The sequence below is a fragment of the Schistocerca americana genome, chromosome 5 (genome assembly GCF_021461395.2).
Source record: "Schistocerca americana isolate TAMUIC-IGC-003095 chromosome 5, iqSchAmer2.1, whole genome shotgun sequence".
In the NCBI taxonomy this organism is placed as follows: domain Eukaryota; kingdom Metazoa; phylum Arthropoda; class Insecta; order Orthoptera; family Acrididae; genus Schistocerca; species Schistocerca americana.
Genome location: NC_060123.1, coordinates 563,666,522 through 563,689,219, shown reverse-complemented (window position 1 = coordinate 563,689,219; position 22,698 = coordinate 563,666,522). Strand labels below are relative to the sequence as shown.

Genomic DNA, 22,698 nt, shown 5'->3' with positions numbered 1-22,698 from the left:
TCTATTTCATATCACTTTGCAATGTTATGCTCAGATATCTAAATGACGTAACTGTGTCAAGCAGGACACTACTAATGCTGCATCTGAACATTACAGGTTTGTTTTTCCTGCTTATCTGCATTAACTTACATTTCTCTACATTTAGAGCTATCTGCCATTCATCACACCAACTAGAAATTTTTCTAAGTCATCTTGTATTCTCCTGAAGTCACTCAACTTCGACACCTTACCATTCACCACAGGAAAATCAGCAAACAACAGCAGATTGCTGCCCACCCTGTCTGCCAGATCATTTATGTATATACAGAACAACAGTGGTTCTATTATATTTCCCTGGAGCACTCCAGACAATACCCTTTTCTCTGATGAACTCTCGCTGTTGAGGACAAAATACTGGCCTCCCTTTCTTAAGAAGTCTTCAAGCCACTCACATGCTAGTGCTTGTATACTTTGAGCATAGATATTTTCACAGATGTGTGAATTTCTACTAACCTTTGCTTGTCATCAATTGTGTGTTCTCTTTTGAACCGAGAGTGCAACTGCCTCTGCTTCCTCATCAGTTTCTGAATCTTGATATTAAACCATGGTGGGTATTTTCTGTCCTTAATCCATTTACTAGGCACATAATTCTGCAGACCATGATTTACATTCTGCTTAAACTGTGCCCATAATTCCTCTATGTCCATCTTACTGGAACTATGTGATGTCATTTCACTGTTTAAGTGAGATGTTAACAACTGTTTATCTCCTCTTTCTAGCAGAAACACTCTCCTAGCCTTCTTAACTGGTTTATTAACCTTTGTAATCAAAGTTGCAATCACGACATCATGATCGCTAATCCCTGTTTCCATACTGATGTTGTCAATGGGGTCCAGTCTATTTGTAGCTACAAGGTCTAAGATATTTCCACTGCATGTGGACTGTAGAACTAGCTCCTTAAGAATGTTTTCAAAAAATGTGTTCAAAAGGACTTCGTATGACTGTCTGTCCAACCCTCTCCAATGAATCCATAGACATCCCAGTCTATACTTGGTAGATTAAAGTTGCTTCCAACTAGTAATGGATGATCTGGATACGCAGTACTGATCATAGACATTCTTTGAATGACTCTAGAGCTGTCATAGCAGAATTGGGTGGCTGGTGAAAGCATCCAACAATTAACTCAGTTTCATCTAGACCTGTTATACGTAACCAGATAGTTTCACTGTCACATTCAGCTTCATCCTCAACAGTGACAATATTTTTGTCCACTGCAATGAACACTCCCTCTCCTATAGCCTCTAATCTGTCTTTCTGATATATGTCCCATGGCTCACTAAATATCTCAGAGCTTTCCATTAATAACTGGTACAATGGAATGTACCCTCTGCCATGCATGTTAAAGTGGTTTGCAGAGTATAGCTGTAGATGTAGATCTCTTCTACTGAACAAGTGCCCATAGCTCTTAAGATATGCATTTTAGAGCCCTTGTTTAATAGACATATTTTTCTTGTTTTGGTCCATGGTACCACCTCTTCTGGTTCACCCTTTATACTGGCACATAGCTTTTTGAGCCCCTAGGTCCCCGAAGAGGCTTCTGCAAGGTGTTCAGTTACAAACATCTGAAGATTAAATGCATTTTAGAGCTGCATTGGCTCGACAGATGTTACCATGGTATTAAAATATCAAGATTTGTGATTAGCAATACATGATGAATATGGTAGACAACAGCATGACATAAACCACTTAGGATAAGTTTCTTTTATTTCTGGCAATGATCACAAAACTAATCCTCCTTGTCTACTGGCTTTGGTCAGCAATGACCATCTTCAGATCTGAGCAAAACATGGGAAATCAAATACAACTAGCGCACAGTTTATATCTTAAAGCAATAAAATATGCCATAATGATTAGATATGACAACATGTGCTTAAATTATGAGAATCAATGCCTGTTTCACAACATTTCCTCATATAATGAAGCCATAGTGACACCACCATATTTAAAATATGGTGTAAACTACACCACGGAGCCAGCAGAATCATCCTGTTAACAATGCTCTAAACAAAGTGAGGTACAGTTATCACAAAATATGTTTGTGTTATAGGCGCACTATAAATTGCTATTGTAAGATTATTCAGATTCATTAATTTTATAATTTGCAAAATGCAATAAAATGAAAAATACAACAGGTAAAATACGTAGTGGATATGTACAGTGTATTAAGTATTACAGTGATAATATATAACAAATTAAAAGAGGAATAAAATTAAATTTTAAAACTGTTAAAATGAAAAGTGACAATATGAGATGCTAACACACTTGTGCGGTGATTTTGGATGAAAAATATAACAACATAGACAAGAACAAACTTACGGAGCTCTTAATAATATGACTGATGAAGTAACTAGGGAAAGGAGCCAAATGGATGAAACAAAAGACTGAAGTAAGTAATTAGTACCGTCTGTTTGTGCAGCCAAAAGAATACAGCATAGGCAAGAAATGGTCAGAGGAACTTAACCATCAGATGGCCTCTCATAGCTCCCCAACATGCCGTGCCAAGAAAAGGACAATAAAACATTGTACTTTACATAAACAGATAAGGAACCATCAACACAAGAGTAATGCGATCAGTGCAAGAAGACGAAACAATTTTTTGTGCGCTCTATACTAGGTAACAATGGGGCAAGGTACAAATACTACAGGTGTTCAATAATTAATGTAAAACATTATCAAATAAAGCAAAGTAGGTGCTGGGTACAAAATCAGCTCAGCTTCATCGAACATATTTAAAATATAGAATACTGGGTCGCAGTGCCAGCAGAATCCTCCTGACGCCTGTGCAAAAGTGCTCGATGGGCAATGTGATTTTGTACCAATTGCCTACTTTGCTTTATTTGACAATGTTTTAGATAATGTTTTACATTAATTACTGAACACCTCTCATATGTATATCTTGTCCTGTTGTTACCTAGAATGCATCACATATTTGTTTCATCTTTTTGCACGGATTGCATTACTCTCATGTCTGATGGTCCCTTTTCTGTTTATGTCCTGTATTTTACTGACTATACAATCTTATTAATTGACTGGTGCAATCTTTTTCTTGGTACGGCATGTCACAAGGCACGAGAGACCCTCTGGCAGTTAACATCCTCTGACTATTTCTCGCATATACTGCACTCTGGCAGCTATGCCAATGCCAATTACTTGCTTCAGTCTTTTGTTTCATCCATCTGGCACCTTTCCCTAGTTATTGTATCAATCATATTATTATGTTCGCTCCAAAAGCTAGTTCTTGTCTATGTTGTAATATTTTTTAGCAAACTCACTGCTAAAGTATTTCAGAACCACATTTTGTCACTTTTCCCTTTTAACAGTTTTAAAATTTAACTTTATGCCTCTTTTAATTTGTTACATTTTATCACTGTTAAACGTATGCACCTTACAAACCCACTATATATTTAACGTACTGTATTTTTCATTTTATTGCATTTTGCACACTTATAAAATAAACAAATACGAATAAGCTTACAATAGGAACATCTAACATGCCTATGACACAAACATATTCTGTGGCTACTGTGTCTCACTTTGTTCTGAACAGTAGCACTATTAACAGGATGACTATGCCAGCACTGTGGTGTACTTTACACCATAGTTTAAATATGTGCAATTAAGCTAAGCTGATTTTATGTATATTTATTGACAATGCCACTATGGCTTCATTATTTAGAATACTTTGTACAATAGGTATGCCTAATCATATTTTAAGCATGTCTTCACATCTATGAAAGTAGTACTTTTAATTATGGCATATTTTATTCCATTAAGGTGTAAACTAGTAGTATCTGATTTCCCATGTTTTGCACAGATCTGAAGATGGTTATTGCTGACTGAAACCAGTAGTCTAAGAACCAAACATTTTGGGATGGAGAAAAAAGAAATTTATTCTTCACTTCCTGGATCACTGTTTTAAGCCATGACTATGTCGCAGCTTGTGAGACATGACATTTTTGGCATTGAGGCACGAACAGGGACTTACCGTGCACAGACAGTGGGAAATGGCATGTAGTTGGCAGATGTCGAGCCCTGAACTAACATTACACAGTAAAACAGAGGTTTCCTGGAAGGTGTTTCTCTTTACGTTTGTTTAACTTAGAGTGATGACAATGCCTAATTGTACTGTGGAATTTATGAATTTGGGTAAGCAGTTGGGAATTTACACATGCATTCCGGGTTAGTTTTAACTCTGATTTCAAGTCGATTAAATAACTTGTGTAAAACTGGATAGGGAGTAGAAGATTTTTTTTTTCTTTATTTTCCAGCTTCACTGAATACTGATAATGCTAACTACATCTCAAAAGTATGCCACAATACAAAAACTAATAACTTAAACGAAATTTGTATATTTTAGACAGTTCTGAGGTAATATTGATTTATATTCTACTTGGTAGGTATGGTGAAACCTATGTGGTAGTTAACAACTACAGTAGAACCCGCATTACAAATGCCCAATATAAAGATGCTAAAAAAAAGTTCTGGCATAATAATTTAGTAGTAAAGTAGACATCTCACTGAGTAGTGGAAACACTGATTTGTCAACATGCACACAAAAAAGGATGAAAAAATGAACGAAATGAATATGTTCAGCCAGCACTATGTAGCTGCACAGGTGTATACGAGGGTGTGCGCATATGTATTGAGCCCTAGCTTGTTAAAGTATTATTAGTTCCGAAAGCTAGGAAGTATATCACTTTTATATTTGTCTATCAGCAGTACTACATACTTTACCTACCAAATGTAAGCACTGACCAGTAATACTGTCTCATAATTTATTAATTTCCTCAATTAAATTTTCCTTTGATACTATCACGAATAACAACATTTTAGCAGACATCATATGGGAAATTGCGGGGACTGAGAGTTTATATTAATGGAGGCAAGTTCAGATGGGTGGTTGGATGAAAGGGGAAGTTGTAAAGTAAGTTCTATCACTGCAGTTTGGTAAAACTCAGCACCAGCTTCACACAGCTTCAAAGACTGTGCTGTCAGTAACACTCAGAGTGGTGCCTACCAAAGGTAAAAAGTGTTGAGTACTTTCATTTCTCTGTAAGCTTTTTTATGCATTCTGATCAGCTGAGGAGTTTATATGTCCCTTCTAATATCTGTATATTGATTTGCTCTATATCTTATTCCATTCTCCTGACCATACTGTATCTCATCCAGTGGATGTCTCAGCACATTTGTGATTGTTAACTACGATTATGAATTTTGTTCAATCTTGGAACAATTTCCTTTAGATCTCCAGGATTTCTGTCAGCCACTTCTTGTCAGATCTTCACTGATAAAGCTAAGTTCAAAATTTTCTTTCTATACAAGTGACCATAAAATTGTAATTCCTATTTCCTGATTTCATCAGTGATTTTTTCTTCAATTTGACTGAATTCCTTTGGCACTTCTCAATCATTTTGGTCAAAGCATTTTCCTCAGAATTTTGTTTTTTGATTTGAGATTTGCCACCTGTTATCATAGTTTCTGATGTTAAAGTGGTATCGTTTTAACAACTGCTATAATGTAAATTTGTCTTCTGCTGTAGAGATGTTTTATTCCATCTATTCCAAGAGTGATTGCATGCTCTTATTTTTTCCATTCTTTCTTTGTAAGCTTCCCAATTTAGACCTGACAGTTCAATAATCTTAATTATAATAAATTTTGTCAGCATTTCTTTTCATTTATATGCTGATGCATTGTTGAGCTCTAATTGTTTCTTGCTGGTCGAAAGTCACATAGGTCAATGAAAAATTAATACAATGATAAAGAGGCAGGGGTATTAGTGGAATATAGGCAAGATGATGATGATGATGATGATGATGATGATGATGATGATAATGATAATCATAATCATAATCAATGATCAAGAATGTTCTGGTAAATATAGTGGAAACAAAAAAGTGTAAAAAAATGACTTAATAGGAGCAAGGGTAAGCTAAAATAAGAGTAGTTTAATAATTCAAAGCTCATTTATTTTGTAACAAATACTATTACCCCACAATGGCAATTTAAAACTGTCACTTTGGAGGCAACTAGCCGACCGCTGTGGCCGAGCAGTTCTAGGCACTTCAGTATGGAACTGCGCTGCTACTGCAGTCGCAGGTTCCAATCCTGCCTCGGGCATGGATGTGTGTGATGTCCTTAGGTTAGTTAGGTTTAAGTAGTTCTAAGTTCTAGGGGACTGATGATCTCAGATGTAAAGTCCCATAGTGCTTAGAGCCATATGAACCATTTGGAGGCAACTAATTGTTGGCACTGTGTATAATCTGCTTGTGCCAGGAAAAGGGAGTTTGCTATTATTTGAAATGATTATAAGAAGCTATATCACAGGTCATCGATTAAGGTTACACTATAATCTGACAAATTCAGTTACCTCGCTCATGGTAGTCATGATTCACTTCTACAAAACTGTTTTTACATTACGTAAGAGATAGGAAGTCTTTCACGACTAGTACCAGTGATCCGCTTTGAGGTACTTCTTTCTGTTCACATTTTCATCTTCACTTATTTCAGCTTGTGCGTCATAGGCCATACCCAGGTTATACTGCATCAGTCCTACTTTCAATGGCTTCAAGGTTAGGGCGGATACAGGGTGTCCAGTAAAGGCGTCCCTGATTTCAAAATCTAATATCTGAAAAACTAAGATCAAAAGACCAGTACAATGAAAGGTACATTATTGTGAAATCTCTAAAAATTTTATACAGAAGTTTCAAGAAAGTTCAAAAAGCTGCCAAAAGATGGCACTGTACACTGTGCAGTTCGTACAGTATCAGCATGCATAATCAAACTCATCCTCTGCATACAGTTTTTGCAGTAATTATTGCAATTCTTTTGTAAATGTCCACCATTCACAGTATGGAGATGGTGCAAACCAACAATGTAATTTGTCATCACATCCTATAGTATCTCAATGGAAATCGATTCAGGTGCCACATAGATTGCTGATTCACACTCGTAGGACACTACAAGATGACTCCTATAGATAGTGCCATTCAAGGGGTCCCATAAAAAGAGTCAGATCAGCCAACTACAGAGGGCAATCCATGCCTGCATCAGTAAATTTGCAATAATCCAATGCAATGATGATATTCTCAGAGTATTCATCAAGAAAATGAAACACCTGTACAGTGCAATGTGGTCTGGCCCATCTTCCATGAAACACACGGTGGGTTGTCAATCCTCCTACACTAGTTGTGAGGCAATAAACTGTTCCAAAACTACAACATAATGTCCACTAGTGATTGCTTCTCATATGAAAAAATAGTCAATACTGCAGCCCAAACAGTAAATTTGGGAGGATGCAGTGGTTTTGCTTCAAACAAATGGGGATTTTTGGATCCCAAAATTGCCAGTTTTGTTTATTCACGACTCCATTCATGTGGAAGTGTGCTTGATTCTTGACCGAGATACAGACAACATCAAATCCTTCATTATAAGTCATTGTGACAACCTGGTTTGCAAAGTCCACCCTCTGTCACACAACTAGTGCAGATATGACCTGGTGGCTTAGCAATCTGAATGGAAATGTGTAGGCTGTATCTCGGTTTCTTTCTGCATGCTGGAATGCTTCAAACTAGTCTGCTGCAATTCTTCAGAAGAATTTCAGAAATGGTGGTAACATTTTCAGGCTTAAATACAGTTTGACTGGGGCTAACATTCCCCACTAGATCATTAGCCACACTGCCTATCTATTGGAATTTGGTGAGGAGTTTGCAAATGGTTTTCACACTGAACATTTTTGGAATATTAAATTGTGTTTGAAAATTGTGCCTTCCTGTCATATGACTGTGTTCTAATATGTGGTATTCCAGTACCAGAAAAACACATTGTTCAATGGAATATATGATTTCAACCTCTTCTTTTGGTATGCTAACCTCCTTTGACATTCAACAGCGAAACTGATAATTCTGAGCAGCTATTTGTAGGCATTACATACTTCAATTACAGTGCCATCTGTTACCAGCTTTTCGAACTATTTTGAAACTCATGTATAAAATTTGTATAGCTTTCACAATAAACATACCATTGTTCAACTCATCTTTTAATCTTAGTTTTAGAGATATTTAATTTTGAAACCAGGGACTCCTTCGTTGGACGCCCTGTGTATGACCACTCAAGACTGCCCAGCATTGCACAGTTGCGGAAAAGAAATCATAAACTTTTTCACAAAACCAAAGAGTGAAGTTGAGTATTCTGACACCTTAGCAGCAACATTCACACCTGGATTTAGGGAATGACTCCTGCAGGGAACACAAAATGCCTTAGGATTTATATCTAAAATTTGATTTTGCAATAGAACTGTCATCGTAGTCTTGCTCTTAATGTACTCAAGAGGCACATTCATTTTTTCTAACTGCTTCAAGACAGCCTCTGTAAGCCCAGTACCAGATGTATCTCTTCCATATACAAAATATAGAAAATTTTTATACCACAAGTGTCAGCAACAGTAGAGTTCATATGCTCAACACAGAGATATCTCATTTACAGTCCAAAATTATACTACAATATTTAGCAGTTTTCAATAGAGGCAATATTTTGTTTTCAATTTTGCATGTTTTTCCCCAGATAATGATGAGATTTATTTTCACCACATGCCATTCACTATATATGTTTGCCTAGAACCGAATCAAATTTTCTCACTAATTAGACCAACTTTAAGAAATTCCCATTGTTGTGAGCAAACAGTTTGTTCCTCTTAAAGGAAGACACAAATCTAGCTAAAAATGATAACTGATATAAGGTGTTTAATTACACCTTTCCAAGGCTAGGTATCCACATTTAATATCTGCAGAGTTCCTGCATAGACAGCATTGCAAGATTTTAATCTTCTGGAGAGCTCCACCCACTTTTGCTACAATTCTGGGTGCACTTGGGACCAACCCTGGCTAGCTAATGTCTCGGAAATATGCCAGCAGCTGCTGTAACCACCTGAAGTGAGTACAGTAATAATATAGTGTTTGAAAATAGTTTGCAGTAGAAACAAAAAAGTTTGTACTTTTGTAATAAACTAACCATTTTCTCTGAACAATTTCACCACTGCACATACTATAATTGTAATTTTTAGATGTCAAGTGATGGTTACAATCTGAAAAATTCAGTTATTTGTTCTGGAGGAGATCTTTTGACTAAGGTTGTTCTAATAAAATTGTCTACTTCTTCCGGCCATTGTTCGGGACCTGAATTAACTACTTCCTAAACTGAGCTGGAACAGTTTTTATTCATTAGAGAGCTTGAACCAATCTCATTTACCCTAAGACACTGAGGGTACATCTTCACCTACCAAATGATTATGCTGCATTTATGCATGGATCAACTTGGTCAGCATCTTTCTTAAAGTGAAAAAACTTATCTAATGAAAATATCAATTTTTTATCTACTTTTCTCCTTCAGCTCATCTTTTCCTACACTGACTGCCTGAGGGGAGCTTCCTAACATCAAACATCGTAAGAATTTATGACATGCACAATATAGCCTACTGAAACTTGTCACGTCACAGTGAGAAAGGCTTTTCACATTAAAACATTAACCCCTGACCACCATCAGCTGAACTGCAAGTATTAACTTTTAACACAATCATTTCCATCATCTTTACCAAACAACATACAAGGGAATGATAAGACCAACAACAGAATCTTCTGCATGTACAACATAGTTGTTCAAAGTTAATACACAAAAATAAAGTTTATGGTAAATTAAATATGTTTCTAACCGGCATAGCACATACAGATCTATATCAGCTACAAAACAACAGTTCAATCACTTTATCACACTTCACTCACTACTTAGCAAAAAAAATGACCACTGTACAAAGGAACTGCCAACCACAGAGCCGCATATCCACTGTCCACACAGCAAGGTTAGGTTCTTTCCCACATGTACTGGGTACCAATTTGCACGCGCCTTCGTGCGACAGAGCTACTACTATAGGTGTTTCAAGTTTGCTGTAGAGGACCTGTTAGGCAATCATATGTTGGCATTTATCTTTATTTCTTTATTATAAAGTTTTTCGCTTCTGTGGGGGCTGTCAATCTGATGCAGGTGCATTTCAAGTGTTCTGCTGGCACATGCCAGAAACTGAGTTGGCAACACTACTACTAGGAAGGTTTGCTATCTTGGAAGACATATCCAAAAGGCGCCGATAGAGAAAGTACGTGTAGGTTCAGCTCCCAGTTATGAAGATAAAAGAAATAGTAATTGTAAATCGTGTATCAGAAAAGTTCGTAAAGGAATTCAGTGTAGAACCTGCAAGTACTGGTTTCATGAAAATTGCTGCAAGATCAACTTAAAACTCGTAACTGATGACTATTTGTGGACCTGTGAGCCGTGCATAGCAGCCGCGTGTGAAAGTAAATTTTCAAACATTATCAAAAATAAGGACAAAATAATCAGAATGCTACAAACCGATATTGAAGTGCTAGAAGTGAAATACGCTGTCCTCCAAGACCGATATACAGCTCTACAAAACAGTAGTGCTTCGACAGTTTGTGTAGATCGGTGTTATGTACATCGTGAAAACGTAACCGTCGACGACGCCACATTTATATACAAGAAAGGAAACCCACAAGTGAATAAAGAAGCCCCAACAGTGGACAAAGTTCAGTGCTTGATAAACAGTGATAATTCAAATAACAAAAACGGTGCATCTAAAATTGTAGTAGACGGCAACACGTGTGCACAAAACACGCGTGGTTGCGTAAGAAAAAGTTCTGATCGCGTATGTAAACAAACACAACGTAAAAATATTTGGAGACAGTCATGCTCGCAATATTTCTACATGCATGTCGAACTCTGCTCAAGATGGTTCGTGTATATCAGCAATTGTTAAACCAGGAGCAAAATTCGTGAATGTGGTAGAAGACATACACACAGAATGTGCTAAATTCATGGAAAAAGACTGTGTTGCGATAATCGCAGGAGCAAACGATGTTTATTGCAACGAGGCCAGCACTTTCATTAAAAAGCTACTCGTATCGCTGCAGTTATTACAGCATACAAACATAATACTAACAACTGTGCCCACGAGATATGACCTGGCAGACTGATCTTGTGTGAACAGAGAAATTCGCCTAATGAATAGTAAACTGAAACACTTTTTCACTAAGTTTACGGATGTGACACTACTGGATACAAACAGGTATGAGAGACACTGCTTCACAAAGCATGGACAACATCTAAATCAGTTTGGCAAAAATAAACTAGCAGCAGACATTGGAAAAGCTTTTCATGAAATAATAGGACTAAACAATAACGATCATGAAAGCAGACCAGTCATAGCCCTAACTAACGAGGGAAACTAGTGAGCTGGGCCAACTCTAGCAGGATTTGGTCCAGTAATAAAAATCTGCAACAAGTAATTAATACACAAACGAAAGTTCACTCAAACAGCAATACAATTAAAGACAAACAAAAGTTAACAGTGTTTCATCAGAACATAAGAGGCCTATACTGCAAGCTGGATCAGTTCACAGCAAATATAGAAGACACAAAAGGTACAAACAGTGCCCACATTCTGTGTCTAACAGAACACCACATCACTGCTGGTATTGAAGTGGTCCCTATTCCCAACTATGTTTTGGCAACGTCTTATTGCAGGAACTATATGGACAAAGGAGGAGTAGCTGTATATGTAAAAAACAATATCTTGTTCAAGGCAATAGATGTACAAAGATTCTGCTTTGAGCTACATTTTGAAGTATGTGCTATAGAGGTGCCAGACACTGTCTCCAGATTAACAGTTGTGGCAGTTTACAGGGCACCATCTGGTAATTTTAAAGTGTTTGATAAACAATTAGATACTCTTTTGTTATACTTAAGTAGAAAAAATAGGGGCATGGTAGTTGTTGGGGATTTTAACAGAGATTTCTTGGTTAATTCTCCCTGCAAGGTGGAGTTTGAAAATCTCATGTGCACGTACAACCTTGTTCCCGTGGTTAGCTCGCCCACCAGAACCACAACCTCTTCCAGTACTCCCATTGATAACGTTTTTGTTGATCAGAGTAAAGTCAACCATATTAATATCGAAATGGTTATAAATGGTCTGTCTGACCATGACGGACAACGAGTTACTCTCAACAGCTTGGGAATTCCTCTGATTGACACCTCACTTAGGTGGAAAACAGTAAGGAAAATAAGTGAGGAAGCTATTCAAATGTTCAGATCATGTCTTCAGCATACTGACTGGACACCTGTTTATCTAGCAGAAACTGCTAATTCAAAATACAATTTATTCACAAATGAGATAGCAGGTACCTTTGAAAGTGTATTTCCAAAAAAGTCATACAGAGTCCAACCTGCTAGGTCTGCCAAAAAACCATGGCTCACTAAGGGCATCATAGCTTCCTGTCAGAGAAAAAGACAACTCTACATAGCATCAAAGACTTCTAACAACCCTGCTCAGCTAAAACATTATAAACTCTACTGTAAAATTCTTGCCAAAGTAATTAAAAACTCTAAAAGTATGTGTATAGCATCTGAAATTACTAATTCTGAAAATAAAATTTAAACAATCTGGAATGTGATAAAGAGAGAAACAGGGACTGTAAACTACACCAAAGACAAAAATATTGTTTTAACTGTTGACAACTCAGAGATAACTAATAGTGAGGAAATTGCTGAAATCTTTAACCAACATTTTTTAACTGTCCCAACACAGATAGGTTCCCATGGTTCCGTAGATAAAGCTGCCTGTATAACGAAAAATAATTTTCCAGAACCTTTCAGTCAAATAAGTGTGCTTCCAATTACTGCCAATGAAATCAAAAAAAATCATACAGTCTTTGAAAAATAAACATTCTGCTGGTATCGATGATATTTCAAGCAAGCTGTTGAAGGCTTGCTGTAGTGAAGTGGCCGAAGTTTTGTCTCACATCTGCAACACATCCGTGCAACAAGGAGTGTTTCCAGACAGAATGAAATACTCTGTTGTCAGGCCCCTGTACAAAGCAGGGGATGCTACAAATGTGTCAAACTATCGCCCTATCTCTCTATTAACAACATTTTCAAAAGTCCTAGAAAAAGCTCTGTACAACAGGATTGTGGCACACCTTGGTGACCTGAACATCATTAACAGTCAGCAGTTTGGTTTTCAAAAGGGGGTTTCAATAGATAACGCAATTTTCTCATTCACAAATGATATTCTAGAGTCTATAAACAGCAAGAGGCTGCCAATTGGTGTCTTATGCGACCTATCAAAGGCGTTCGACTGTGTAGATCACCAGATACTCTTCAAGAAGGCCTGTCATTATGGAATTACAGGACCTGTAGGGAACTGGCTAAAATCGTACCTCGAAAATAGGATGCAGAAGATTATTCTAGATGTTTCAGATAGTGTATCACAATGTATAGTGGACTCTGAGTGGGGAATTGTGCAGCTTGGAGTGACACAGGGATCAGTGCTTGGGCCCTTGCTGTTCCTCATATATGTTAATGACCTGCCTTTATCCATCAATAAGCAGTGTAAATTTACAATGTTCGCTGATGATATGAGCATTGTGGTGGATAATGTGTCAACTACTGACTTAGAATCCGAGGTCAATGATATCCTTAAAGAAGTTCTGGGTTGGTTTAGTATTAACTCCTTTTCAATAAATCTGAAAAAACCAATTTTATCCAGTTCCAGACAACCCACAAAAACCCAAAAGAAATAGTTATCACACAGAATGATTAGATGATAAAGCAAGTGTACTTATCAAAATTCCTAGGCGTATACGTGGACAGTAGGCTGAACTGGGAACATCACGTTCTACAAACACTAAAACGGCTGAAGTCGGCAACATTTGCTTTACGAATTTTGTCACACTTCAATGACATTACCATCTCAAAGTCCGCTTACTTTGGCTATTTTCATTCAGTCATGTGTTATGGCATCATCTTCTGGGGCAATACACCTGCCGCAAAGAAAATCCCCACAGCACAAAAAAGAGCAATAAGAATCATTTGTGGTGTACCCCCATGAACCTCATGTCGAAATCTTTTTAAACGACTTGAAATACTGACAGCAACATCTCAGTACATATATTCACTGATGTGCTTCATAATAAATAACCCCACTCTGTATGAAACGAATTGCCTACATCATGAACATAACACCAGAAGAAAAGAGGATTTCCACTGTGAGTTAAAGAACTTGACACTTATTCAGAAAGGGGTAAAGTATGCTGGAACGAAAATTTTCAATTCCCTACCCAACAGCATCAAAAGTATAAGGAGTAGTACATCAGTATTTAAACGTAGCTTGAAACATTATTTACTTGAGACCTCACTTTATTCACTAGAGGAATTCTTTCAGAGAAATAAGTAAAACCCAGATTGGAAAGATGTTTTTAAATTTTTTGACACTGTTTACTGTTAAACTAATGTAATAATGCCCTAATGTAAAAATTCCTGTTTTTCTCATTTCCATTTTTGGGTCACTTTTAAACCCAAAGTGGGAAGTTTTGATTACTGTTCAAGGTTAAAATAAATGCAATAATGCCCTAAATATAAAACTGCTATCTTCACATTTATGTTGACTAGTTTTTAAGCTAATAAGTATGACTTTTGTGCACTGTTATTAATACTATAACAATGTCTTTATTCTATGTATTTTATTATGTATATTGACATGTTCCATATCTGAGTGACTTGCTCACATGTACAGATCTATGGAACAAGTATATAAATAAATAAATAAATAAACAGCTCCAGAACTTCATTTGTCATTTGTTTCACACTGCTGTAGATAATTTCCAGAAAGACACTTGATTTTATGAATGATTTATATTTCCAACTCATTATCACACTTCTTCATTTATGGAAAACATTCATTGTCTTGTTTAATTCGTCATTTTGGAATCATATTAAAATTAAAGATTTTTCTGCCCCCTCAAAACCTTGCCACCTTGGGTGACAGCACAGTCTTCACCCCAACCCCCCCATAGCCCCTTCCTGGAGCCAGCCCAGACAAAGGTGACAGGAATTTCCTCTCTCTCCAACATGGCAGCTACACATTATTCAACTACTGAACAATGTACACATTTCATGTTGCTTGGCACTAACCATTTCCAGGTAGTGTTCTTATGCTTGTGATTTTTACTACATTTACATTTTTATTTCACTGCCTTTTTCATTTTCTTGTTCCAACCAGAAAGTAATTTTAAAGAATCTGCACTTGTCAGTCCTCCAATCAAAAGCAAAGTTACATACATAGTTTTTGACTGAAAACTTGAGATAGCAGTTTCTTGTTACCACAAACAGTACCATTAAGAACTCATTGAATAATGATAGTATGTTCCTATTATTATCTTACAGTACCTTTTACCATTACAGTTAGACATAAAAATTGTTTCTACAAATTACCAGCACTGTTGGTGTTACAAATGTGAGGCAAGGGTTCTCCATACCTCCAAAGGGAAAGGATGGAGGTAGCACAAGAAGATCATAAACTCCCCATACATACTCCCCACAGATATCTTCTGCAATGGACAGCATTTTCTCAGTCTGAAAATAAAAACTAGGAATTATTTAAGAAAACAGAACTCTCTTAATCATAAGCAAGCACAGAATTAGCAAATATATTTGCATCTGATTTCCCTGATGATGCTGATCGATATGGTACGTACAAAAATGATCAAGAAGTAAAACCAGATTGCATCTATAACCTTAAATCTTTTGTAACATGAAAGTAAATGATTTTAATTCAGCTTTTGCTCCACATTCACAACTTCTCTTTCTGGAGCTTGTTTTTATGATGGTGCGCCCATGCAATCCACTATGGCAGCATTTGTATCTGGTGCCAGTAGCGGCTGGGAGAAGCAAGAGCACCACTGTCACTCTCAGCCAGTGTCTCAGCCGATAAATACAAATGAGTCAGGCTGCTGCCAACGGGGCCTTGTCCGCTTGTACCTTCTCCACCGTATGCAAATGTTCTCAATCCAGACTAGCTCTGTGCCAGTGCGCATTCGGTTGTCAGTGATAGTACTCTGTACATGGACAGTTAATAGTTGTATTAATTTTTTGCTAACTTTGTCATTATTCGGCGTGCAGTTACCAGCTGACATAATTTTTGGGTATGTAATGGTTGTCAACAAAGAGCGTAGATTTAGCAGTTTTGGTGACGAGGTAGCTCGTTCTGTGCATGTCTTTTGCGAGTGAAATGGATCTGGTGTTGGTTCAGTTTCAACAACAGCAGCAACAACCCGAAAAACAACAGCAGCAGTTAGATTTGTTTTGTCAATAATTTACAAATTTTCTGGGAGCAACTGCCCCTGCCCCCACCCACTGCCACCTGCATGCCCCACCCCCCAACCTTCTGCACTGCTCCAAAAACCAGAGGAAGATTGGGACACATACACATGACATCTGCAACTGCATTTCAGGTACAGGATCCATTGTTAGATTTTTTTTTTTTTTTTAACTTTGCCCCATTGAAAGACCCACAATGTGTGACTTACTTAATACTTATCACATAATGCAAATCCATGTGGTGGTTTCCCACATGGATTTCCACCAGTGGCAAAAGAAACCAGGCCAGTCCTACTAAGCATGGGTTGTCAGTCTCTGTGGTCTAAGTAGGAAATGTAAATCTGTGTGTGCTCACCACCAGTACGCCTCTGCCGATTCCTTAATTCACATCGTTGTTGTTCATACTGCCCCAGACAGAAAGCTCCGTTGGGAAGCGTTTGAAAGATCCAACAGTTGAGTACGTTTTGGGAATCACTAGGGCCTTCAAAGAGCCACAAGCTGCGTCTGAACAATTTGAGTATGTCATGGCCACACAGTCAATATGCTCCTTGGAACCACATCAGCGGCATTACATGATGTTCTCTAATTCATTCAAGCTGTAATCAGACATTGCTGTTTTCTGCTGCAGTTTCCTGTTATGTTCTGATTGTTTCCGAGTACTCTCCCGGCACTGCTGCCCACACAGGTGCACCATGTGTGCTGCTTCCCATAAGCAAGGCCATGTCATCACAGTCTGTCAAGCTCCCTGTGTAGCTAGGCCTCAGATTTGGTTGTGCAGGTCACAGAAATGCAAAATGCATACTATTATGCTAGTCCATAGCTGCAAGCTAAACGTCCCCAGAAACACTGCGCAGTTGATTCAACAACAAATGTTACGTTTCCAGATCAACAATGGGTCCTCTGTGTCCCTTGTGAACCTGGAAACATATTACCATCTGGGTCGACCTGCTCTCTCCTCTGCAAATTGTCATTTGGTTGGTTATGGAAACCAGCCTGTCCCTGTTCAAGGAGAGTTCATGATCAACATCGAATATCACCTCCTGATGAGGGAGATCAAGTTTTTAGCAGTAGACAGTGTAAGGTTGGAGAACATTTTTGCTCTCAATTCATTCACAGTCTTTGGGTTTCAGATTCAAAATGAGGTACATCTTGTTTTCAACTCTCTTCCATTCAAGGAACCCTAACTCCTCTGCCATGAGTTTGGTCCCATTTTTGTCAGGTTTGGGGACAGTAAAAGATTTTGAGGCACACATAATCCTGAAATTGAAAGCCATACCTAAATTTTGTTGTGCTTAGCCTCTCCCCTTCACCCTGAGATCGGCATTCAAGGAGGAACTTGACAGGTTGCAATGTCTGGGTATCACTGAACCGGTCACCTTTAGCCAATGGGAGACACCACTTGTTGTCATTTGCAAACCTTCAGGGGCACTTCATTTGTGTGGAGATTTCAAAGCCAACATTAACACTTAGTTGGTAGCAGATTCTTATCCAATTCTGTGGACTGATGAAGTTCTCACGAAACTGGAGGGTAGTGAATGTTTCTCAAAAATTGATTACAAGGAGGTATATCTATAGCTTTGACTGGATTGCACTTCCCAACAGATTATGTTTATCAACACCCGGTTCAGGTTATACTGTTGGATGTGCTCACCTTTTGGCATCGCCAATGGCCTCCCCACCTCCTTTTTTCAGTGGTTCTTAGAACAGTTAAAATGTAATGTCTCCTGTTGTACAAACTATCTAGATGACATCATCATCACAGAGTCCTCATGACAGGAACATCTTGACAACCTTCAGACTCTATTCACTAAACTGCAAGAAGCAGGCCTTAAGTGCAACCTGTGGAAGTCAGTTTTTCCAGACACAAGTAGAATATGTGGGCCATTTTCTTTCAAAGGATAGCATCCATCTTACACTGCATCATCAAGCCGCTATTCCTAACCTTCCTAAGCTGCACAATCTGAAAGAACTCCAAACATTTTTGGGAAAAGTCAGTTACCATTCAAAACTTATTCCCATTGCAGCAAATGTCATTCATCCTCAAACAACTAAGGAAAAAAGGTGTTCCTTTTGTTTAGTCAGTGGACTTAGACAAGGCATTTGCCCATGTCCAATCTTTGCTAATGTCTGGAATCTTTACACCAGGCAAATAGCTGGTTCTCGCCACCAACGCTTCCCAGTATGGACGTGGGGCAGTTTCGTCACACAGGGAAGCTGATGGGTCTGAACAAACTCTGGCAATATGCCTCAAAGACACTGTCAGCTGCTCAATGCAATTATTCACAAACAGAAAGTAAAGTGACAATGATCATCTAAGCAGTCCACAAGTTTCACATTTTCCTCTATGTAAATGAATTCTACCTCATTAGCAACCATAAACCACTTGCGGCGCTTTTTGGCCCCCGTCCTCCAGACAGGCCAGCACACAGAATTTTGCTGTGAGCTTTATTTCTGAGCACATATCAGTATAAGATTCATTATCATCCAATGGAGATGCACTGTTGCATTTACCCATTGGTCCCGACCCAGAATTTCACAAAAGAGAATATGTGTGTTTCCAAATCAATGATCATGTGCGGTAGGCACTGGATAGCCCCCAGTCACAGTGTAGAGAAAGCCTCTCGGCAAGATCCATTTCTCTGTCAGATGTCTCATTTTGTGTCAAAAGTTGGCCCAAACAGCTACCTGCTAAGGAGTCAGGCCCACTCCACAACTGTTTCGTTCTTTGTAATTGGCTAGCAGTGATTGATGAAACACTCCTCCTTAGTATGGATTTGGATGAAGTCTGCATTGTCACCCTGCTGGTCCTCTGGTCTCAGGTTCTTGCACTTCTCCACTGAGGTCACTTGAGCATAACCACCATGAAAATGCTAGCTAAGCATTTTGCCCACTGGCTCTGCATTGATTCAGCAGTTGAGAAGCTTGTCTGCAGGTACAAACAGTGTGCTGAGGCAGCCCCCCCCCCCCCCCTCGCTCCCATGAACTTTTGCTCCAGGGCCCGACCCCCATCAGCTGTGGCACTGTGTCCACACAGATTTTGTGTGTGCTTTCAGTTATTCCATGTGGTTAGTGATGGTGGATGCCCTGCCAAATGACCCACTTGTCACGCATACCCCAGCAAAAGCTACTGCGGAGACTCTAAAGTGATTTTTGCGATCGAAGGATTGCCACAGATGATCATCTCCGATAAAGACCCACAGTTTGACTCAGTGTTGTTCCGCAGTTTCTGCATCCAGAACTGTATTACTCACCTTACGTCTGCACCATTTCACCCCAATCGAATCGTGAGGTGTAATGTACGGTGCTCACATTCAAGATGCAACTAGCAAAATGCTTGGCAGACTCGCTTTCAGATATGGCAGTGCCTATGATTCTAGGCGGACACAGGACCACCCAGCTGATAGGCCATAGCCCAGTGGAGCTCCTCCATGGCTGACAAACCCAGACACCCCTATATTTTCTCTGTCCTGCACCACAGCCTTACCCTTCACAATATGTTAGGGGGAATCCAGTCTGGGCGTGCACCTTCAGTTGGTGGCCGGGATGGGCACTGGCTACCGTTTGGGAGAAATAAGGCCAGTTGAATATTCACTGTGAATATCAGTGGGGCATCACACTCCTACCATCAGAATTAACTATGCCCTCGATGGGGCAATGACCTGCTGCAGCTGCAGCTGCAGCAGACCTGTCAGAGGGCCTCCTGCACACACTGCCCCCTCCTAGGGGCCAGACGCCATGGAGGCCTCCCTCCTTCACTGGATGTAGACCCTCAATTCATGTCCGACAGTGACTGCCTGGATGCCACCCACTCATCAGATCAACAGCCAGGCATCCCCGTGTCGTTACTGCCTGTCTCTTGCTGCCACAGGGTCCACAGAGCCCCCACATGCTGGGTCATCACTGCGGCCAGTCCACCATCCTCCAGGCCACTCCTGCCTGTACACCCCACTCGGCCGGAGCCAGCTGACAGTCACATCTTTGGATGATGATGAGCCAATGGAAGCCAATGCTGTCACCGTACAACAGAAAATGTGATGCTGCCATCACTGCTGTCAGGTCACCTGGGTGGATCGGGTGGCTTCCTCACTGATACTGACCTTCCACCAGCACGATCTGGCCGGCACGGTCGTCCTTTTTCACGTGCCATCGCCAAAGGCACTGGCTCTGCGGAAGAGAGGAGGGACATGGCAGCAAGCTGCACAATGCCACTGCAGCATTTGTATCTAGTGGCAGTGGTGGCCTAGCAAAGCAAGTACGCTACAGTCGCCTGCAGCTAGCCCACCAGCTGGCAAATACAAATACATCGTGCCGCTGCCAGCAGGGCCTCAACCAATTGCATCTTCTTCACTGTATGCAAAAATTCTTCAGTCAGACCAGGTCTATGCTGGTGTGCATTCAGCTGCCAGTGACAGGAGTCTGAACTTGGACAGTTAATAGTCATGTTAATATTTTGCTAAAAATGTCAACATCTGGCATGCATTTATCATCCGACATAATTTTTATGTATGTAGTGATTGTCAACAATAAGTGTAGATATAACAGTGTTGTACACTAAATTGCAAATCTCACACGTACACCCTACAGTATTTTGTGCTGTGAATAAAGAACAACTCTGCAATTTCACAAATATACCTCAGCAAATTCGTAGGCTGCTTGGTCTACAAACTCTTTCTCACTCCACACTTGGCACCTGGGACTCAGTCGATGGGACGCCAGTGCTCCGACAGCAATAGCAAACAGATATGAAGGTATAGGCACATTCTGACGAAATTTATGAAGTTTTAATCCTTTACCAACAAGAGATGGTTCACCATCTCTCACAGCACTCATCAACACAACCAAGTCTTCAGGAGCACGTATCTGTGAAGTAAAGAACATATACATATATTGGCATGGAAAAACCACAGATGTTTTAAGGCATGTAACCTTAATTTCAGAAGACTCTACAAATGAATATTGCGCCTTCAATCAAAGTGTGAATGCAAACTTCACAAGGGCGCATTAGAACCTACTAAGTTTGGTGACAAGGAGGTCCCAATTGTAGTTTTCTATACATTATTATGGATATGAAAATTGCCCTTAATATTACAATTGCAATACATGTCTGCAACAAAGTAGTCAAGCTTGAACTTATATTAACTTCAATCAGGAACTGTTATCATTTGGTTCTGTGAACTAATGGATAATTTAATCTGTTGTTAGAGAATGCTAATTTTGCATTCAATAAATGTATGCTGTCGCTAAAGTGAGGGTCACAATATTTTAATTTTCCTCAGTATCAATGATGATGGTATATTTAATAGAGCACACAACAGTCAGATGTTTAGAGCCCATACATTAATTGTGTGAAAGAAATGTGGTTAACAAAGACAAGATGATGAAAATTTCAACATAAATTAAAATACACCTCACTACAAAATAGAAAATACATAGATACACACACACACACACACACATGAGAGAGAGAGAGAGAGAGAGAGAGAGAGAGAGAGAGAGAGAGAGTATTTTTACCTGAGCAGAATATGTAACTTTAACCGCTGGAGAGTCCTGGCATGGAATCACTGAACGACAGTGAATTGCCTGAAATTTAAAGAAAAGTCAGTACTTTTAGCTGCTTCATGAAATACAGATTAAGACTGATTAGAGCAGAAGAGCTGACCAGTAGGAAAAAATGGTAACAGTATTTTCAAATGTACCTACTAAAGCATTAAAAGCTGGAGTTACTGCCATTGAAACACATATTTTCAGTCCACTCTCAGTTAATATTTTACTAATATTACAACTTAATCTAATGTGAATTAATATACAGTGTGGTCAGAACAGCCTGAAAAGCTTGTAAGGGAGTTGCAGGGTAGGTTGTGCTGAGAAATAATTGTTAAGAAAAAAATTCGATACATTGTTCGAGTTCCATTTTAACTAGCATTAAAGTAAGGCAATCAGGCCACTGTATATACAAATTCAAGCAATTGCATGTGCTGAAATGGAGTAATGCACAAACAACTGTAAGTCCGTGAGTTACCATTTGTTGAGAGGCTTATTACCATTTAAAATGTGCCTTTTTCGGATGTGCCAAATTTAAGCTAGGTGAGCAAAAGCTTTTTTTGTCTGATACCAAACAAAGAACATGATTAGCGACACTTGTCTCTGGCAGGCTGCTCAAATTTGCACCTGCAATGATATGATTCGCTAACTTCAATGCTAATTAAATCACAAAAGGCGCATGCATCAAATTGTTTTCTCAACAATTATTTCTCAGCACAACCTACCCTGCAACACCCTTATAAGCTTTTCAGGCTGTTTTTACCACACTGTAGTTAAAAATTATCTATTTTTGTATACTGGACAGTATGTTCTTCATATACACATTAATCAAAGGTTTACTTGTAAAACTAATTTCTTCGTAGATAATTTATCTAATTTTGTGCTTTAAAATTATTCTCTTAT

General features: G+C 38.9%; 1 protein-coding gene across 1 annotated transcript in view; it reads right to left on the bottom strand.

Moving 5' to 3' along the window:
• LOC124615560 (leukotriene A-4 hydrolase) overlaps positions 1 to 22,698 on the bottom strand; it is a 123,128-nt gene that overhangs the window by 63,736 nt on the left and 36,694 nt on the right. Inside the window, exons 5-7 of the mRNA XM_047143535.1 lie at positions 21,766 to 21,834; positions 20,887 to 21,114; positions 15,370 to 15,510 (exon numbers count right to left, since the gene is read on the bottom strand). Of these exons, the coding sequence (XP_046999491.1) occupies positions 15,370 to 15,510; positions 20,887 to 21,114; positions 21,766 to 21,834 (438 nt within the window). The remainder of the gene's footprint in view (positions 1 to 15,369; positions 15,511 to 20,886; positions 21,115 to 21,765; positions 21,835 to 22,698) is intronic.